The sequence below is a fragment of the Ailuropoda melanoleuca genome, chromosome 1 (genome assembly GCF_002007445.2).
Source record: "Ailuropoda melanoleuca isolate Jingjing chromosome 1, ASM200744v2, whole genome shotgun sequence".
In the NCBI taxonomy this organism is placed as follows: Eukaryota; Metazoa; Chordata; class Mammalia; order Carnivora; family Ursidae; genus Ailuropoda; species Ailuropoda melanoleuca.
This window is the reverse complement of record NC_048218.1, coordinates 80,137,318-80,157,211: the sequence shown is the minus strand read 5'-3', so window position 1 is coordinate 80,157,211 and position 19,894 is coordinate 80,137,318. Positions and strand designations below refer to the sequence as shown.

The 19,894-nt window shown below is 36.9% G+C and overlaps 1 protein-coding gene across 6 annotated transcripts in view; it reads left to right on the top strand.

Moving 5' to 3' along the window:
• The window catches only part of YEATS2 (YEATS domain containing 2), a 106,579-nt gene that overhangs the window by 36,775 nt on the left and 49,910 nt on the right, over positions 1 to 19,894 (top strand). For all 6 annotated transcript variants that reach the window (XR_004625997.1, XM_034661965.1, XM_034661948.1 and 3 more), the window contains 4 exons: positions 7,784 to 7,945; positions 11,470 to 11,581; positions 16,225 to 16,269; positions 18,633 to 18,813. Coding sequence is in view for 5 of the 6 variants with exons in the window: in XM_034661965.1 (XP_034517856.1) it covers positions 7,784 to 7,945; positions 11,470 to 11,581; positions 16,225 to 16,269; positions 18,633 to 18,813 (500 nt within the window). In the remaining variant the exon portion in view is untranslated. The remainder of the gene's footprint in view (positions 1 to 7,783; positions 7,946 to 11,469; positions 11,582 to 16,224; positions 16,270 to 18,632; positions 18,814 to 19,894) is intronic.

Sequence of the window (19,894 nt, the reverse complement as noted above, 5' to 3'; positions counted from 1 at the left end):
GGGGGGGGGGGGGGTGGGAAGAAGCAGAAGCACGCCCAACGCCCGACTTGATCCCATGACCCAGAGATCATGACCTGAGCTGAAATCAAGTGGGATGCTTAACTGCCTGAGCCCCCTCAGGCACCCTTAGTTAAACATTTTTAAGCACTGAAGGAACATTTATGAAAATGGACTACACAATAAGCCATAAAGCAAGCTTCAACAAATATCAAAGGACTTCTATCATACAGACTACTTTTTTAAAAATATTGTTAAGCAATCTCTACACCCAACTTGGAACTTGAACCCACAACCCCGAAATCAGGAGTCACACACTCCAGTTACTGAGCCAGCCAGGCATTCCCAGACTATGTTTTGTTTTTGCTTTTTTTGTTTTTTTGTTTTTTTGAAGATTTATTTATTTATTTGACAGAGTATACTTGAGTATGTGGGGGAGGGGGAGAAGGAGAGAGAATCATGCAGATTTTGCTCTGAGCACAGAGGCTGATGTGGGGCTCTGTCTCACGACCTTGAGACCATAACCCAAAACCACGAGTTGGATACTCAACCGATGGTGCCACCCAGGCCCCCCCAACCAGACTACTTTTTTGACTACTGTTACAGTAAAGTTAATAATTACAGTGGGAAAACTAGAAAACTTTTTCTTTTTTAAAGATTTTATTTATTTATTTGAGAGAGAGAGTGCACAAGTTGGGGGTCGGGGAGAGGGAGAAGCAGACAATTGTGGGGCTCGATCCCAGGACCCTGAGATCGTGACCCAAGCCAAAGTTAGGCACTCAACTGACTGAGCCACCCAGGAGCCCCTAGAAAACTTCTTTATGTCTAGAAATTCAAACTACTTCTAAACAATGTGTAAGTCAACGAAAAATCACATTAAAATATCCAAAACTAAATAATAAAATCAAAATTTGGAAGGTAACACAACAGGGATATTTAAAAGGAAATGTCTACAGTAGAAGAAAAGCTTAAAATTAGTGAACTAAACATCTCAATTAGACAAAATAATTCAGTGGGGGAAGCAAAGGAATTAGGGGAAGAAAGTATACACAAACCTGGTGAAATGAAGGAGAAAGAAGACAAAAATATTAAAAATGAAAAAAGACGTAGCTACAGATGTGTATTATTAAAGAGATAAAAAATAACATCTTTATGCCAGTACATTTGAAAATTTAGGTGAAATGGAGAGTTCCTAGAAAAATACAACTTAGGACTAAGGAAAAACCTTGAATAGTCTTAGAACTACTAAGTAAGTGTAATTACTGATTTTTAAAACATTGCCATCACAAAACCAAACCAAACTACTAGGCTTAGTTTGCTTTAAAGGCTGAGTGAGCACATAATTTCAGTTGTATACAAAATCTTCTGGGGAGGGGCGCCTGGATGGCTCAGTTGGTAGAGATTCTTGATCTGGGGGTTGTGAGTTTGAGCCCCACGTTGGGTGTAGAGATTACTTTAAAAAAAAAAGTAACCAAAACCCCCAAAATCTTCTGGGGAAAAAGAGACAACACTTCTCAGTTTATGTTATGAGGGTAGCCTAAGTTTTTAAATAAAGCCAGGCAGTTTGTAAGAAAAGGAAAATTGTAGGACATTCACAATTGTGAATATAGGTGCAGAAATACTGAACAAAATCATTAGGAAACTGAATTCATTAAATACAGAAATGATGATATACTTCATGACCAAGACATGCAAGTTTGGGTTAACATTAGAAATCAATATAACTTGGCCCACTGCATTATTTTTTTTTTAAAGATTTTATTTATTTATGTGACAGAGAGACAGCCAGCGAGAGAGGGAACATAGCAGGGGAGTGGGAGAGGAAGAAGCAAGCTCCCAGCAGAGAAGCCCGATGTGGGACTTGATCCCGGAACACCGGGATCACGCCCTGAGCCGAAGGCAGACGCTTAACGACTGCGCTACCCAGGCGCCCCGGCTGCGCCCCGGCTCACTGCATTATTAAGGGTAACAATAGGTATAGATAAACATAAAGAAGGCCATGACCGTATTTTTCAGCAGAATGTAATAAGGAGACCTCATGAAATAAAGGGAGAGCTAAAGATGCTATTTTTACCATGGTCAGGACTGAAGGGAATAGTTTTGTTTGCTTTTAAAGGGTAAGAGACCAGTTGTAACCTTCCTGTCAGCAGTGGGTTGGAACCAGACGAGTTCAGAGTTGTAGCACCCTGAAACCTGAATGAAATCAGCCCAAAGTCTAGAGTGTCCCTAACCCAGTAATATGCCAATTTATTTCGATCTCATGTATGGCCTTGGAAAAGCAAGGTTGATTTTTTTTTTTAATTGCATGGTGGTAATCAGAAAATAAAACAAACTTTAAGGGAATGTTCCTGGGGGTGCCTGGGTGGCTCAGTCGTTAAGCATCTGCTTTTGGCTCAGGTCATGATCCCAGGGTCCTGGGATCGAGCCCCTCATCGGGCTCCCTGCTCATTAGGAAGCCTGCTTCTCCCTCTCGCACTTTGCCTGCTGGTGTTCCCTCTCTAACTCTGTCTCTCTCTGTCCAATAAATAAATAAAATCTTTAAAAAAAAAGTTTAAAAGGAAAGGATTAACTGCAAAGACTCACTCACTTTGCTTGGTTAAGTGATAGAGCTGTTAAATCTTGATGAGATTAAATTTTTTAAGTAAAAATATTTTTTAGGGGAGTGGGGTATAAGCTTCCAGTTATGGAATGAATAAGTCATGGGGATGAAAGGGAATATTCTAGTCAGTGGTATTGTAATAGCGTTGTTTGGGAACAGATATGAGCATAGCATAATGTATTGTTGAATCACTATTGTACATCTGAAACTAATGTAACATTGTGTCAACTATACTTCAATAAAAACCTTTTTCAGCCTTGACATATAATTGACAAAATTAAAAGATTTAAAGTGTATATTATGATTTGATGCATGTATACATTTTGAAGGGATTCCTGCCATCAAGTTAATTAAGAACACATCCCTTATCACCTCACTTTTTTTAAGATTTTATTTTTAAGTAATCCCTACACCCAGTGTGGGGCTTGAACTCACAGTCCTGAGATCAGGAGTCTCAAGTTCCATCAGTTGAGCCAGCCAGGTGCCCTGTCACCTATTTATCATGTGTGTGTGTGAGAGAAGTTTTGTTGTCTCAGCAAATTGTACAGTGTTATCTACTGTAGTCACCATGTTATACATTAGATCCTCAGACGTTATTCATCTCAAAGCTGAAGATTTATACCCTTTTACCAACCTCTCTATTTCCCCTACCTCTAGCCTCTGGAAACTGTCTTTCTGCTCGGTTTCTATGAGTTTGACTTTTTAAAAATATTTCATATGTAACTGATACCATGTGGTATTTGTCTTTCTCTGGCTTATTTCACTTAGCATGAAGCCCTCCACATTCATCTATATTCTCACCAATGTCAGAATTTCCTTCTTATGGCTGAAGAATATTCCATTACACACACACACACACCACGCACACACACACTCAGTTGACCTTTGAGCAATCTTGAGCAATGTGAGGGTTAGGGCCACCAACCTCCTGCACAGTTAAAAATCCATGTGTGAAGGCACCTGGGTGGCTCAGTTGGTTAAGCATCCAACTCTTTTTTTTTTTTTTTAAGATGTATGTATTTGAGAGAGAGGGTAGGGGGAGGGGCAATGGGAGAGGGAGAAAGCCAATACTTAAGCAGACTCCCCACTGAGCATGGAACCTGATGCAGGGCTCAGTCCCAGGACCCCAAGATCATGACCTGAACTGAGATCAAGAGTCAGATACTTAACTGACTGAGCCACCCAGGCACCGCAGCATCCAACTCTTGATTTCAGCTCAGGTCATGATCTCAGGGTTGTGAGATTGAGCCCCGTGTCAGGCTCTGCACTGAGCATGGAGCCTGCTTAAGATTCTCTCTCTCCCTCTCTCTTTGCCCCTCACCCCACTCACACCTCCCACTCACTTGTGTACTCATTCTCTCTCCTAATAAAAAAAATTACCAAAAAAATCCATGTACAACTTTTGACTCCCTAAAAACTTAACTACTAATAGCCTACTGTTGACTTGAAGCCTTACCAATAACATTAACAATTGATCAACACATATTTTGTATGTTATGTATATTATATAATGTATTCCTACAATAAAGTAAGCTAGAGAAAAGAAAATGTTACTAAGAAAATCATAAGGGGGGGGCTCCTGGCTGGCTCAGTCCGTAGAACATGTGACTCTTGATCTCAGGGTTGGGGGGTCAAGCCCCACATTGGGTGTAGAGCTTACTTTAAAAAAGAAAAAAAAATTACACAAAAGTGGACCTGCACAGTTCAAAACCATGTTGTGCGAGGGTCAGCTAGATATGTATGTATGTACATCTTTATCCATTCATGTCTTTATTCATTTATCTGTTAATGGACATTTACGTTTCCATATCTTGGCTATTATAATGCTGCTGTGAACATGGGAGTGCAGATAGCACTTTGATAACCCATTTTCATTGTCTTTGCCTATATACACAGCAGTGGGGTGATTCTGTTTTTAATTTTTTGAGGAACCTCTTGTTTTCTGTAATAGTTGCACCAATTTATGCTCCTACCAGTAGTGCACCAGGGGTTCCTTTTCTCCATGTTCTTGCCACCACTCGTTATCTCATATTTTTGATGATAGCCATTCTCACAGGTGTAAGGTGATACCTCATTGTGGTTTTGATTTGCATTTTTTCTCATTATTAGTAATGTTGACCACCTTTTCATGAACCTGTTGACCATTTGTATGTTTTGTTTGGAAAAATGTATATTTAGTTCCTCTGCCTGTCTTTAAATCGGATTTTTTTTTTTGCTTGTTTTTTGTTTTGGCTATTGAACTTTGTGTGAATTCTTTATATATTTTGAATAGTAACCTTTTATCTGATACGTGATTTGTAAATATTTTTTCTTATTCCTTAGGTTGCCTTTTCCTTTTGTTGGTGGTGTCCTTTCCTGTGTACTTTTTGGTTTGATGTAAACTCACTTGTTTATTTTTGCTTTTGTTGCCTTTGCTTTTGGTGTGAAATCCAAAAAGTCATTTCCCAGACCGGTGTCATGGAGCTTACCTCTATGTTTTCTTCTAGGAGTTTTATGGTTTCAGGTCTTAAATTTTAAGTCATTCATGTGTTTTGAGTTTATTTTTGTATGTGTGTAGGTAGAGGTCTATTTTCATTCTTTTGCACGTGGCTGTTCAGTTTTCCCAAACCCTTTATTGAAGAGACCGTCCTTTCCCTATTGTATATCTTAGCTGCTTTGTCATAAATTAATTGATCATATATGTATGGGTTTATTTCTGTGCTCTCTTCTGTTCTGTTGATATTTGTGTCTGTTTTTATGCCAATACCATACTGTTTTATTACTGTAGCTTTGTAATATAGTTTGAAATCAGGAAGTATGATGCCTCCTATGTTTTTTTTTTTCCCTCAAAAAAGAGGTTATATGGGGGTCATTTATGATTCCATGCAGATTTTAGGGTTTCTTTTTCTGTGAAAAATGCTGTTAGGATTTTGAAAGGGATTGCACTGAATCTTATAGATTGCTTTGGGTAGTATGGACATTTTAACAATATTAATTCTTCCAGTCCATGAGCATGGAATATTTATTTGTGTCTTCTTCAGTTTCTTTCATCAGTATCTTATAGTTTTCAGTGTGTAGGCCTTCCACTTCCTTGGTTAAGTTTATTGCTAAGTATTTTATTGTTTTTGATGCAATTATAAATGGGATTATTTTCTTAATTTTCTTTCTGATAGCTGTTAGTTTTAGAAACACAGTTAATTTTTTATGTTGACTTTATATCCTGCACTTTTACGGAATTTATTAGTTTTATTTTCATTTATTTTTTAAAGATTTTATTTATTTATTAGAGAGAGAGTTGGGGGGAAAGGGCAGAGGGAGATGGAAAGGGACAAGCAGACTCCATGCTGAATGTGGAGCCCGACATGGAGCTTGATTTCAGGACCCTGAGATCATGACCTGAGATGAAATTGAGTCAGGCACTTAACCAGCTGAGCCACCCAAGCATTCCTGTTTATTAATTTTAACTGTTTTGGGGTGGAATCTTTAGGATTTTCTTGTTTGCAATTTGGATACCGTTCATTTCTTTTTCTTGCCTAATTTCTATGGCTAGAATTTCCAGTACTATGTTGAATAAAAGTGGAGAGATGAGTATCCTTGTCTTGGTCTTGATCTTAGAGGAAAAGCTTTCAGTTTTTCACCATTATGATGTTAGCTGTGGGCTTGTCATATATGGCCTTTATTATTTTGAGGTATACCCCCTCTATACCCAGTTTGTTGAGAGTTATCAAGAATAGATGTTGAATTTTGTCAAGTGTTTTTTTCTGCATCTGTTGAGATGATCATACAATTTTTATCTTTCATTTTATTTATGTGATCACACTGATTGTTTTGCAGATGTTGAACCATCCTTGCATACCTGGAATAACTACTGCTTGATCATTGTATATGATCCTTTTAATGTACTGTTGAATTCTGCTTGCTAATATTTTGTTGGGGATTTTTACATCTATTATAAGTGTTCCCTCCTATTTTTTTGGACGAGTTTGAGAAAGATTTGTATCAATTCTTCAGATATTTAGTAGAAATCACCCTTTACGCCATCTGATCCTGGAATTTTCTTTGTTGAGAGGTCTTTGATTACTGATTCAGTCTCCTTATTAGTAATAGTTCTGTTCACATTTTCTATTTCTTCATGATGCAGTCTTGGTAGCATGTATGTTTCTAGGAATTTATCCATTTCTTCTAGGTTGTTCACTTTGTTGGCATATAATTATTCATAGTTTTTTTCTTAAGCATTTTACTTATTTATTTTTAAGATTTTATTTATTATTTCTTTTTGAGAGAGCTTTTTTTTTTTTTAAGATTTTATTTATTTATTTGACAGAGAGACCAAGAGAGCACAAACAGGGGGAGCAGCAGAAGGAGAGGGAGAAACAGGCTTACCACTGAGCAGGGAGCCCCATGTGGGGCTCAATCCCAGGACTCTGGGATCATGACCTGAGCTGAAAGCAGACTCTTAACCTTCTGAGCCACCCAGGCGCCCCTAAGATTTTATTTTTAAGTAATCTTTATACCCAACGTGGGGCTCAAGCTTACAACCCTGAGATGTGGAGTACATGCTCTACCGACTGAGCCAGCCGGGTGCCCCTATGATGGTTCATAGTTCTATGATCCTTTGTATTTTTGTGTGGTGTTAGTTGTAATGTGTCCTCTTTATTTATAATTCTTTTATTTGGGTCCTTTCTCTTTTTCCTTGTTAAGTCGAGGCAAAGATTTGTCTATTTTGCTTATCTTTTCAGCAAAACAGCTCTTTAGTTTCTTCTTTTGTCTTTTTGTCTCTATTTCATTTATTTTCACTCTCATCTTTGTTATTTCCTTTTTTCTACTAATTTTGGGCTTAGTTTGTTCTTTTTCTAGTTCCTTGTGGTATAAAGTTAGATTAAGATCTTTCTTAATGTAGGCATTTATTGCTATAAATTTCCCTCTTAAAACCTCTTGCTGTATTCCTTAAGTTTTGGTATGTTGTATTTCTATTTTCACTTATCTTTTTTTTTTTTTCATTTTCACTCGTCTTAAGATATTTTTTAATTTCTCTTTGATTTTGTGTTTGACTCATTGGTTGTTTAATAGTGAGTTGTTTAATCTTCACATATTTGTGAATTCCCAGTTTTCTTGTAATTTTAATCTTGTTTTAAGTAGGAGTTAATTGTTCTGTTAGGCTTTTGAAGAAAAAAAGAATTCAGGTTTCTTTCTTTTTTCCTCCTTTAGGTACATACCTCCTGATAAGAGAGAAGAAAATGACCAGTCAACCCACAAGTGGATGGTATATGTCCGAGGGTCTCGTAGAGAACCCAGCATTAATCATTTTGTCAAGAAAGTTTGGTTCTTTCTTCATCCCAGCTATAAGCCAAATGACCTTGTGGAAGTTAGGTAAGCATGGTTGAGTTATTTGATTTAAGAAGTACAGATATACTGAAGTGGAAGAAGAGTGATTTAACTTGAGAACATTCCCTTTAATGATTATGTTATTAATAATTTACTTACTAGCTTTGGGTTTTAGTCACAATAGAGTTTTAACTGTGGTTCCCTCTTGCAGATTATTGTCTCCCTGAAAAGGCAGTATTTCCTCCTGTCAGAATTATATTAGTGGATTTTGCTCCCCCTGGAAATAGCTGAACTTATATATAGATACAGATAAATATAAAAGTGTTCCTATTTTTTATGAATATCAGAATATAGCAGAATTAAACATAGGATTCTAACATTACAGAAATATTTAATATTGAAAATTCCCCATGATCTCATCCTCTCAGAAGTAACCCTAGTGATATTTTCCCTACATATATTAACCTAGTATAGTTGTTGTTTGTTGTTGTTGGTGTTATTATTTCACAAAGATGGAATGATTATATATACTATTCTGAAATTTGTTTTACTCAGGTGTATTCTTTTTTAAAAAAAATTTATTCATTTATTTTAAAGATTTATTTATTTTTACTTTAGAGAGAGAGCAGGAGTGTACGAGAGCAGGGGGGAGGGGCAAAAGGAGAGGGGGAGAGAGAATCCCTAAGCAGATTTCCGGCTGAGCCTGGAACCCAATGCAGAGCTTGATCCCAAGACCCTGAGACCATAACGGAGCCAAAATCAAGAGTCAGATGCTTAACCAACTGAGCCACCTGGGCACCCCTATTTTTTATTTATTTATTTATTTATTTATTTATTTATTTATTTGAGAGAGAGAGAGAGAAAGAGAGAATGTGTGTGTGAGAGTCGGGGGAGGGGCAGAGGGTGAGGATCTCAAGCAGACTCCACACTGAACATAGAGCTCAATGCAGGACTCTATCACTACCAGTGAGATCATGACCTGTGCCACCCACGTATCCCTTATGTGTATTCTTTACATCTTTATATGATGTTACATATCAGATATACATTCATTGTATGAATGTATTGTAGAAGTGGTTTTGGTTTATTATCAGTGAAATTTCCTATATCCTCAGCTCTCTTCAGAACACTCCCTCCACTCCTGACTCTTAAATAAAACATGGCTGTCTTCTGAGAACACTGCTTCTGAGAACAGCTTTCAAGTGGCAGTTGTTTTTTTCTCTCACACTGTGTGCCATTGGGTCGGGGGTGGGTGTCTTCCTTGCACATATTTGTGGCTTCTAGACCGTCTTTTCCCTTTCTCTGCCTAAAAACCTTTAGCTCCTTTGAAGCATTGTATGATCCTCCTTGTTGCAGACATCTACTAATTTCCTGGTTACTCCCTTCTTTCAGAAACTGTTTTAGCACCTATTGTCCTGATGTTTCCTCTTGATGTCATTCTTAAGGACTTTGACGTGGATGTAGACAACTCACCCAAAACTCTAATTTCTCAGTTCACTGATTTCCTCACTTTTATAATGAGGTTATTGTGGTAGTGATACACCGTAGAATCTAAGCTAAGGAGAGAAGGAAATTATATAAAGAGCAGTGAGAGATAGTGAAAATTGGTGTGGATAATAAGTGGCATTTCCAGTGGGTCAAAGAATAGTTGGATTAGGAATGGAGCTGGAAAGATAGGAACTGATAGATGGTCTGAAAGTGAAATACTTGGAATTGGGATTTTTTATCCTCTTCATGTGGATGACAGTTGTCCCAGTATCAGTTTATCAGCTGATCCATCTTTTCCTTATATTCAGTACGCACTAAAGTACCACATAAATATGGATCAAATGCTAGACTCTGTTAATGTTTATTTATATATCAGGATTAATACTGTTTTAATTCTTTTGCTTTATAGCATATTCTGTTTGGCAGGGTATGTTCCCTTGATGATGATGATGATTATTCTAAAAATTTTCTCTTTTTCGATAGGTGATGTCTATTGGTAAGCCTTAGATTCCTTTTTTGCTTCCAAAAATATGGTTAGGGAGAAATTTCCTGTTAAAGCCATTGTTCTTTTTTCCTGGCCTTTATGCTATTTGTCTGTCTTCTCTGGCAGCAGTCCTTCCTGTTCATTCATTAGAGTTTAGCCATAGTACATAAATTGAGGAACACAGCTGATTTACTATATCCATTCTAAGAGAAATCCAGCGTACAAATAAGATAATTGATGCATATTGCAAAATGAATTTAGACTATCTACTTTATTGGAATTTAAATGACCAAATGTGTCATCAGTAGAACTTTAATTATTCTTCTAAAGTTCAGCATGCCTTTAGGCCCCACTGCATCCCTTTTCAAACGGCTGTCTCAAGTCGACCTTCTCATTTGACCCTAAGCCTGTCTTTTAATTTCTGTCTAAACCTATACCAGCATCATGGCTACTTCTCTTACTAACTCAGTCAGTGTTCAGCTGGTTTCTCCCATCCAGGGCACTCTGGTTTTGCTCTCTTTTCTTTCTGGTTTATAACATAGCTATTGCTTTTTCTCCTTTCCAGCCTACTCTCGTAACTCAGGGATTTTTCCTGTCTTGAGCCTTCCTGGTAGCCTCTGGCTCTGTTCTTGATAATTCAGATCTGTTGTTAGATTCCTCTCAGGTTGTGTTCTTGGACTGTGTCTTTACGAATTCATGTCTCCTCTTTTGCAAAAACACATCCTGCCGAATGTTCCTTCCTCCCTGCCATCTTGGCATCTTCTCTCATTTCAGTAATTCCAAGCCACTGATTCATAATGAACATTTTCATTTTAAAGCATTCTCTCTCCCCCATTAACTTAAACCATATTATTTTTGAGTACATGACGTTCTCTCAGTTAAATTTAAAATGTTTTTATTATGGAAAATTCCAAACATATTCAGAAGTAGAGTAACTTGAACCCTCCTATACCAAACATCATTAACAATTTGCTAGTCTTTTTTTCATCAACTTTTCTTTTTCTTCCCTTCACAAATTATGTTTTGACTGAAAATTCTCTAGTCCAATTAGCATTCACACACATTCTTCCTTTATCCACTAAAATCATAGTCACTGTTTGGGGAAGATCATATGGTGAACATATGTTCTTTTAAGTCCTGTTGGCGAATAGTTTCAAATAAATTGTCACTTTCAGAATGAGCATTTGTGATTTACTCTGTTGTTGCCAGAGTGGAGGAATAAATATGGGTGTCTGGGTAGGGAACATATACCATACAGCCTGTGTTTGTCAAGTAGCAGTCAAGGATTCTGGCTTCTAATACGTGACATCCATCAAATCACCTAAGTTCCCTGCTTGTGAAAATAATTACATTGGATTATATACTATAAGTCTCTTAGCTCTAAGTATTCAGTAATTGAAAGTTTAACGTAGGTTTGAGTTGAATTTTTGTTGTAGCATTTCAGCAAAATTCAGCATATCGATTGAGTTTCAATAGAGAAAATGTAAATGATTGTCAGAAGCTGTGAATTTCTCGCTTACCCAGTATGAGAAAACGTTTCCTCTGTAGAATGAGAGTGTGACTGTGGCTTAATGTGTTAATATATGCTTTTCCCTAGAGAGCCTCCTTTTCACCTGACCAGAAGAGGCTGGGGTGAGTTTCCTGTCAGAGTTCAAGTTCATTTTAAGGACAGCCAGAACAAGCGGATAGATATCATACATAATCTGAAGGTATTGTAACAACATGTTGCTACCCCGAAGTGAAGTACCTCTTTTTATCTGGTTACTTAAAGCCGTGGGTTAGGCCTTCTGTGAGAAGTGGCCAGGGACAGTGGAAGCAGGATTAATCTTTTTGATTTTTGATTGTGTTCTGCAGACTGCTACAACACTCTTTTGTTCTCTGAAGGTTGGGGGAAGGTTTGCATTATGGCAGAATGTATATTCTTTAAAAAAGATGAACTGGTCAGATTATGGGAAGACTTGAATCTCTGATTAAAGCTCGCTGTTACTGTGTTACCTGAGACTAAGTGACTGAACTTTTAAAAACAAAATCTACTTACTTTTCTGTAAAATGAGGCAAATAATAAGCCTCGTCTGTTTATCTCATAAGGATATAGATATGTTTATCTTGTAAGGATAAAGACAGAAGTGAACATGTTTTAGGAAATTGAAAGTACTGTACAAAGTTGTAATTCTTTTGATTTGTATTTTAAGACATTCTTCCTTGATATATCCACATCGTTTATTATGTAGCCATAATATGAAGTGTTTTCTATACGTGGGGGAAAACTACCAGCTATAGTAAGTGAAAAGCACAGAGTACAAAACTGTATGTTATAATATGAAGTCAACTGTGATTTTAAATAGGTAGAGAAAAACACAAAAGAAATACACCAAAATGTTGGAGTAATTAAAGTAATGACATTGTGGGCAATTTCTCCTACTCTTACTGTCTGATTTTTTTTTTCCTTCTAATTTTTTATAATAAACGTGTTTAACTTTTATAATTGAAAGGCCATTTTAAAAATGTTTTCCTAGTTCTACATAGGATAAATTTCTAATATTAAACTTACCCCCAAACACCCTTACTTTGTGCTTTGCCACATTGTTCCCATTAATGGCTCCCAAAATTGAACTAAATGAATCTCAGTACATCTGTAGAATTCCCATTTTGTTCCCTTTGTTCTACCAATACAGCCTTTTCAACCTTAAGGCTGAAATTTGCCCTCCATTGGTAATAGACAGCACTGCTCAACTTTGTGTTGAAGTTGTTTTTTTAGAGATTCCTTTAAGACTAGATTGCTTTATGACCTCAGAAAAGAACTGGAACAAAATAAAGAATATGCAGCCACTTTGTTCAGAGGGGCAGGATATGGTCCTGCTTAATTAGAGGAAGGTCTAAAATAGTTCGCTTTCCTTTTATCTTATTTTAAGCACTGCACATACCATCTTATATCACACTGGGCCCAGCCCTAATTTCTAAAATAAAAGGAATTGTTTACATAGTTCTCATACTATTATTTGTCCATATCACTTAGAGTGCCTGGTGGAAGATTGAGACAGTTTTTTATGTTTTTTATTTTTTAAAGTGTATTTATTTAAGCAATCCCTACACCCAACGTGGGGCTCAAACTCATGATCCTGAGATCAAGAGCCACGTGCTCTACTGGCTGAGTGCGCCAGGCACCCTGAGGCACACTGTTTTAAAAATGACGGTATTTAAGCTTTCTTACTAGCTTTTCTGGAAAACTTAATTTTACTGTTTGTTATGTGTTGATTGGCCTTGAAGCCTTAAACACCTGTGTTGTACTTATGTGATGTTTGTACTGGAGTATTCATTTGCCTGTTATTTCTGTGTTAACTCTCAGAGCCATCTTGGATTCTTGCCTCTTTGTTCTAAATATCTGTTCAGTTGCTGACTATTATTCTTTCTTCATCATCTTCCTTACTCTTTGCCCTTCCCACTCTTGCCTAGGCCATTTATTCCACTGTCTCCTGATTAGCTTCTTTCATTCTAATCTGCCTTCTTTACCCTCAGTCCATTCTGCACACCACCATCCAATTAGTATTCCTGAAATAGAACCGTTATGCTGTTCCTCTCTGAGAAACCTTTCTGAATTCCCTTTACTCAAGCTTATACTTCCCTGCCTACTGCTCAGGGCTTTTCAAGGTGTGACTCAACACACTTCCCCTATTATCTCACACTAATCCCCTGCATGGATGTACTACTCCAGCCAGGTCACTTATTCATGTCCCAGAAGTGCTTTGGGCCTTCTTCTCTTGTGTCTTTTTTTTATGCTCTTGCCCTCCTAAAATGCCTGTTTGAATTCTTTCCATTCTTCAAGTTCCTATGTACTTTTCCTGACGATTTAAGCCCATAGTGACCTCTCAGTATTCTGAAATGCTGAAATAACTTAATCTATATTTGATACTGTATAATTGTATTGAATACTGAATACTCAAGTGTTAGAAGTATGTACAATTTAAAGTTCCCAGAATGTATGAAATTCCTATGTTGTGCATTCATGATCAGCCATCACCATGGAGCATAGTAATTCCCAAAACAACCATTTATCTGTTTATTAAATAAACTTCTGGAAGGTTCTTTCATAAATTTAACTGAAACTGTGCTTTTTTTTTTTCCTTGTTCTTATTTGTGCTAGTTTGATTTCTGGAGTAGCACAGGACAGGACATTGTTTTGTTTTATAAGAACCCTAAAAATGTTTAATGACAGCCTTCATGTCTTTCCTTAAATCATCTCCAGGCAGAACCTATTCTTGTAAAATTCCTTGTATGCTGTGCTTTCTAGTTCCTCTTGCCATTTTGATAACAGTTCTGTTTTATTAATATCTCTCTTAAGGTGTGGTCCCAAGAATGAAGCATAAGCCAGTGCACATTACAGGGAGACTATTATTTCCATGCTGTGAAGAATATGAAAATGGATATAGCCTGAAATTGCCCACATCCTTTTAATAGTCATACTGTTGGCTAAGGTTTAAGTATTAAAACTAGATCTCTTCCATGGAACTAGTATGAATCCCCCTGGCATTGTCTTTCTGTTATGAAGCTAGATCTCATGACTGGGTTGTCATGTCTGTGTTGGCTGCTAAGGAGCTCAGCAAGACTTGAAATCTACTTTTTGCAAGTCTTAGAGTTTTCTATTTACTGATTAGTAAATCATCTTTCCTTTTTACCCAACTTAATAGTTTTTCCCTGTTAATCTTACTGTGTAATGTTTATTTAAAAAAAGATTTATTTATTTATTTTTGAGAGACGGAGAGGAGAGAGGGGGAGGGAGCATGAGCTGGTGGGGGTGGGAGTGGGGAGAGGGAGAGAGAATTTCAAGCAGACTCCCTGCTGAGCAAGGAGCCAGACTTGAGCTTGATCTCAAGACCCTGAGATCACGAGCTGAGCTGAAATCAAGAGTCCGTTGCTTAACCAGCTGAGCTGTCCAGGTGCCCCTGTGTAATGTTTATATTGATAAGCTCCACAGATCCTTTTTTTTTTTTTTTTTTTTTGAGAATGGTTTATTGCTTCAAACAAAGCAAAAATGCTGTCAGATAAGTTGTTTTCTGTACTTTTCATCCCTGTGAGTTATTTATTATATGACTGGAAGTTTGTACCTCTTAATCCCCTTCACTTATTTTGCCCAACACCCTACCCTGTCCTCTCTGGCAACTACCAGTTCTGTGTGTTTATAGATCTGTTTCTGGTTTTTGTTTGTTCATGTGTTTTGTTTTTTAGATTCTACATATGAGAATTTGCCTTTTTCTGACTGAATTCAGTTACCACAATAGCTTCTGGCTCCATCCATTGTTGTTGCAAATGGCAAGATTTCATTTTTTTTAATGGCTGTATATAATTATGTCATCACACTATATGTGTATTTTTATAGCCACTCTCTTTTTTTAAAAAAAAAAGATTAAAAATTTTTTTTTACTTATTGGGGTTTTTTTTGTTGTTTTTTTTTTGAGAGGGAGAGAGAGAATCTTAGGCAGGCTACGTGCCCAGTGTGGAGCCCGACTCCGAGGCTTGATCTCAAAACCCTGAGATTATGACCTGAGCCAAAATCAAGAGTCGGACATTTAACTGACTAAGCCACTCAGGTACCTCTAAAAAAAAAAAAGATTTCATTTTTTTAAGTAATCTCTGTACCCTACATGGGGCTCAAACCTATAACCCCAAGACCAAGAGTCATATGTTCTACCGACTGAGCCAACCAGGCACCGTCGTAGCTTGTCTTTTAAGATATTTTTTACATCATCTTTGTAAACATTTAAGTGCTTGTGTAATACTTTAAAATTGATGGTTCAAGATTTACTTAAGGGGTGCTTGGGTGGCTCAGTCGATTAAGTGTCTGTCTTCTACTCAGGTCATGATATCAGGGTCCTGGGATTGAGCTCCACATTGGGCTCCCTGCTCAGTGGGGAGTCTGCTTCTCTCTCTGTGCTCTCCCTCTCTCTGTCTCTCAAATAAATAAATAAAATCTTAAAAAAAAAAAAGGTTTACTTAAGCAGTCCTCTATTGCTGGATGTTCACATTTTCAGTTTGTGGTTATAGATAACGCTGTAGTAAATATCTTTTTGTATAAAACTTCCTCCATTTTTAGATTGTCCTTAGTATGTTTTTAGAACTGTATAGTTTCTATTAAAAGTACAGTACCTATATATTTGAGGTTGTTTTTATTAATTTTACTCATTCCACCTCAGGTAAGAGGGTTTTTATTTAAGCGATGAATTGATAGTTTATATTATGAAAAAGTAGATTCTGTGTTCTGAAGACTTGTGATTAAAGGGGTTTTAGATGAGATTGTATCCTAAGATTTATAAGTAAGCTCAGTGAAACTTTATTTTCTTCTTTTGTCTTTCAATAGCTGGATAGAACTTACACTGGCTTGCAGACTCTTGGAGCAGAGACGGTAGGTTTTTTCCTCCAGTATTATTTGGGAATAAGTAGAATTAAAATGGATCTTCATTTTTAATTAGGAAAAAAAATGAGTGCTTAATTTTTTAAAAAAGTTTATTTTCCCCTTTTTAATTAAAAAAATAAAATGCACCATTTTATCAATTTACCATTTTAACGATTTTTAATTGTATAGTTAAGAGGTATTGAATATATTCACATTTTTGTGCAGCTGTTGCTAGCATCCATCTCCAGAACTCTTTTCATCTTGGAAAATTGAAATGATACCCATTTACAATAACTCCCATTCCCCTCTCCCTTCAGCCCCTGATAGCCACCCTTCTACTTTCTATCTCTATGAATTTTTGACTACTCTAGGTACCCTATATGTAGAATTATATGCAGTGTGGGGTTTGTTTGTTTTTTTTTGGGGGGGTGTATATTTTACTTAGCATAATGCTTTCAAGGTTCATCCATGTTGTTGCATGCATCAGAACTTCCTTCCTAAAAAAGGCTGAATAATACTCCATTGTATGTATAAACCACATTTTATTTATTTATCTGTTAATGAACACTTGAGTTGTTTGCATCTTTTGGCTATTGTGAATAATCCTGCTAAGAACATGGATGTACAGGTATCTGTTTGAGTCTGTGTTTTCAGTCCTTTTAGGTGTATACCCAAGAACGTGGAATTGCTGGATCATACAGTAGCTCTATTTTTTTTTTTTTTCTAAGTAATCTCTACATCCAGTGAGGGGCTTGAACCCACGACCCCAAGATCAAGAGTCGCACACTCTACCAACTAAGCCAGCCAGGTGCCCCATGGTAGCTCTATCTTTAATTTTTGAGGGACTGCCACACTATTTCCACAGCAGCTGCACCATTTTACATTCCTCCAAACCGTGCTCAAGAGTTCCAGTTTCCCCACATCTTTGTCAACACTTCTTGTTCTCTATTTTTTTGATAGTAGCCAAACTAATGAGTGTGAGGTGGTATTTCATTGTGGTTTTGGTTATGCATTTCCCTAACGATTATTGATGTTGAGTATCTTTTCATATGTTTTTTGGCTGTTTGTGAATCTTCTTTGGAGAAATGTCATATCCTTTGTCCATCGTGAATCATGTGTTTGGGTTTTGGTTGTTGAGTTTTCGGAGTTCTCTTTATATTCTTGATATTCATCTCTTATCAGATCATTTGTGGGTTGCCTTTTCACTCTGCTGATTGTGTCCTTTGATACACAGAAGTTTTTAATTTTGACGTAGTCCAGTTTATGTATTTTTTCTTTGGTTGCCTGTGCTTTTAGTGTCGTATCCAAGAAGTCATTGCCAAATTCACCCTCATGAAATTTTGCCCTATATTTCCTTCTAAGAGTTTTATTGTTTTAGGTCTTATGTTTGGGTCTTTGATCCATTTTCAGTTAATTTTTATAAATGGTATAAGGTAAAGATCCACCTTCATTCTAATGCATGTTGGTACCCAGTTTTCCCCAGCACCATCTGTTGAAAAGACTGCTTTTCCCAGTGGTCCTGGCACCCTTGTCAAAAATAATTTTACCATATACATATGTGAGGGGGTATTTTATTCCAGTAGCCTGTATGTCTTCTCGATGCCAGTGCCACACCATTTTGATTACTATAGTTTTGTAATAATCAGTTTTGAAGTCAGGAAATGAGACCTCCAGCTTTGTTTTCCTTCCCCATACTCCTCCTCCCACTTTTTTTTTTTGGATTCATGATAAATCAGCAATAGCCGTTATAGTGAGAATTAGCTAGTTAAAACTTATTCTGTTTAGGGAAGTATGCTGTGTTGTATCAAAAGATATTTATTGAGCATATACCATATACTAGACACTGGTCCTGGTATTGGGGATACAGAGATGAATAAGATAGCTATTGCTTTTAAGGAGTTGTATTCTTGGTTGTGTTGAAAATGGGGAGAAAGTTTGTAGTAAACAAAAGCAAATGAACAAATTTCACTTAAAATCAGTGCTATAAAGAAAAGCGTAGGTGGGGGACAAGGGGGTTGCCTTAGCCAGGTTGGTTAGAGAAGGCGTCTCTGAGAAAGTGACATTTGATTGAGATCTAATGATGAGAAAGAGACAGTCATCCAAAGATTGGGGGGGGTAGTGTTCTAAGGCATAGAGGCAGCAGATGGAAAGGCCCCAGTTATATGATTGGTTTCACTGAGTTATCTATCTGTTAAACCAAACTAGATTACATTCTGGGATAAATCCTTTAGTTCTTAGATTGAAACTGCCTTTGAAGTATGATTAGAAATCATTTGTCTCATCTCTTAGAGTACCATGTTCTTGGACAGGTTTGGGGGTTTCTGTGACATTGATGACGGATTCATAAGCCCAATTGTTGCCTGATTGTGTAGGTAGTGGATGTTGAGCTCCACCGACATTCTCTTGGAGAAGACTCCATTTATCCTCAGTCCTCCGAGTCAGACATCTCTGATGCCCCACCATCTTTGCCTTTGACCATTCCAGCCCCAGTGAAAGCTTCCTCACCGATAAAGCAGTCACATGAGCCAGTACCTGATACATGTGTGGAGAAAGGTAATATATTTTTCCTTGTATGGAAATGAATTTTTCCTTGTACAGAGGAGTCACTCTCTGGGGCATTCCTTTCTCTCATTTGCATAATATGATTTTGAACTGCTGCCTATAAAGATTTAAGAGTGAATGGAAAATAAATTTTCCATAAGTAGGCATCCTGCCTCTACTATGTAGTCCAACTATGAAAGTAGTCAAATCTTTATTCTTCTTAGAAGATTTTTTCATGACATTCTACTGACATTTTATAGAACATTAAATTCACAAAAAGGCATTAAATGTTTATTTTTTTTTGATGATCATAATTGTTTTTTTCTAACATGTTACAGGAAGACTTTTTGGTTTGGTCCCTAGTGTGAACAAGAAACTGAATGTTAAGTATCAAATCTTATTTAAAATACAATATAACGACTGACACCACAGAAATACAAAGAATTATGAGAATATTGTGAAAAAGTATATGCCAACAAATTGGACAACCTAGACAAAATGGATAAATTCCTAAAAACATATAGCCTCCCAAAACTGAATCAGGAAGAAATAGAAAATTTCAACAGACTGATGACCAGCAATGAAATTGAATCTGTACAAAAAAACTCCTGGGGCGCCTGGGTGCCTCAGTTGGTTGAGCATCTGACTCTTTGTTTTGGCTCAAGTTGTGATCTCAGGGTCGTGGGATCAAGCCCCGCATCAGGCACCATGCTCAGCAGGGAGTTTGTTTGAGATTCTCTCTCTCTCTAAAATAAATAATTAAATCTAAAAAACGAAAACGAAAGCCTCCCAACAAACAAAAGTCCAGGGCCAAATGGTTTCACAGGTGGAATTCTACCAAACATTCAAAGAAGAGTTAATACCTGTTCTCAAATTATTCTAAAAAAATAGAAGAGGAAGGAATGCTTCCTAATTCATTCTCTGAGGCCAGTGTTACCCTGATATTGAAACTGGATAAAGATACTACAAAAAAAGAGAACTACAGGCCAATATTTCTGATGAACGTAGATGTAAAAATCCTCAACGAAAAGTAGCTACCTGAATCCAACAATAAATTAAAAAAAAATCACCATGATCAAATGGGATTTATTCC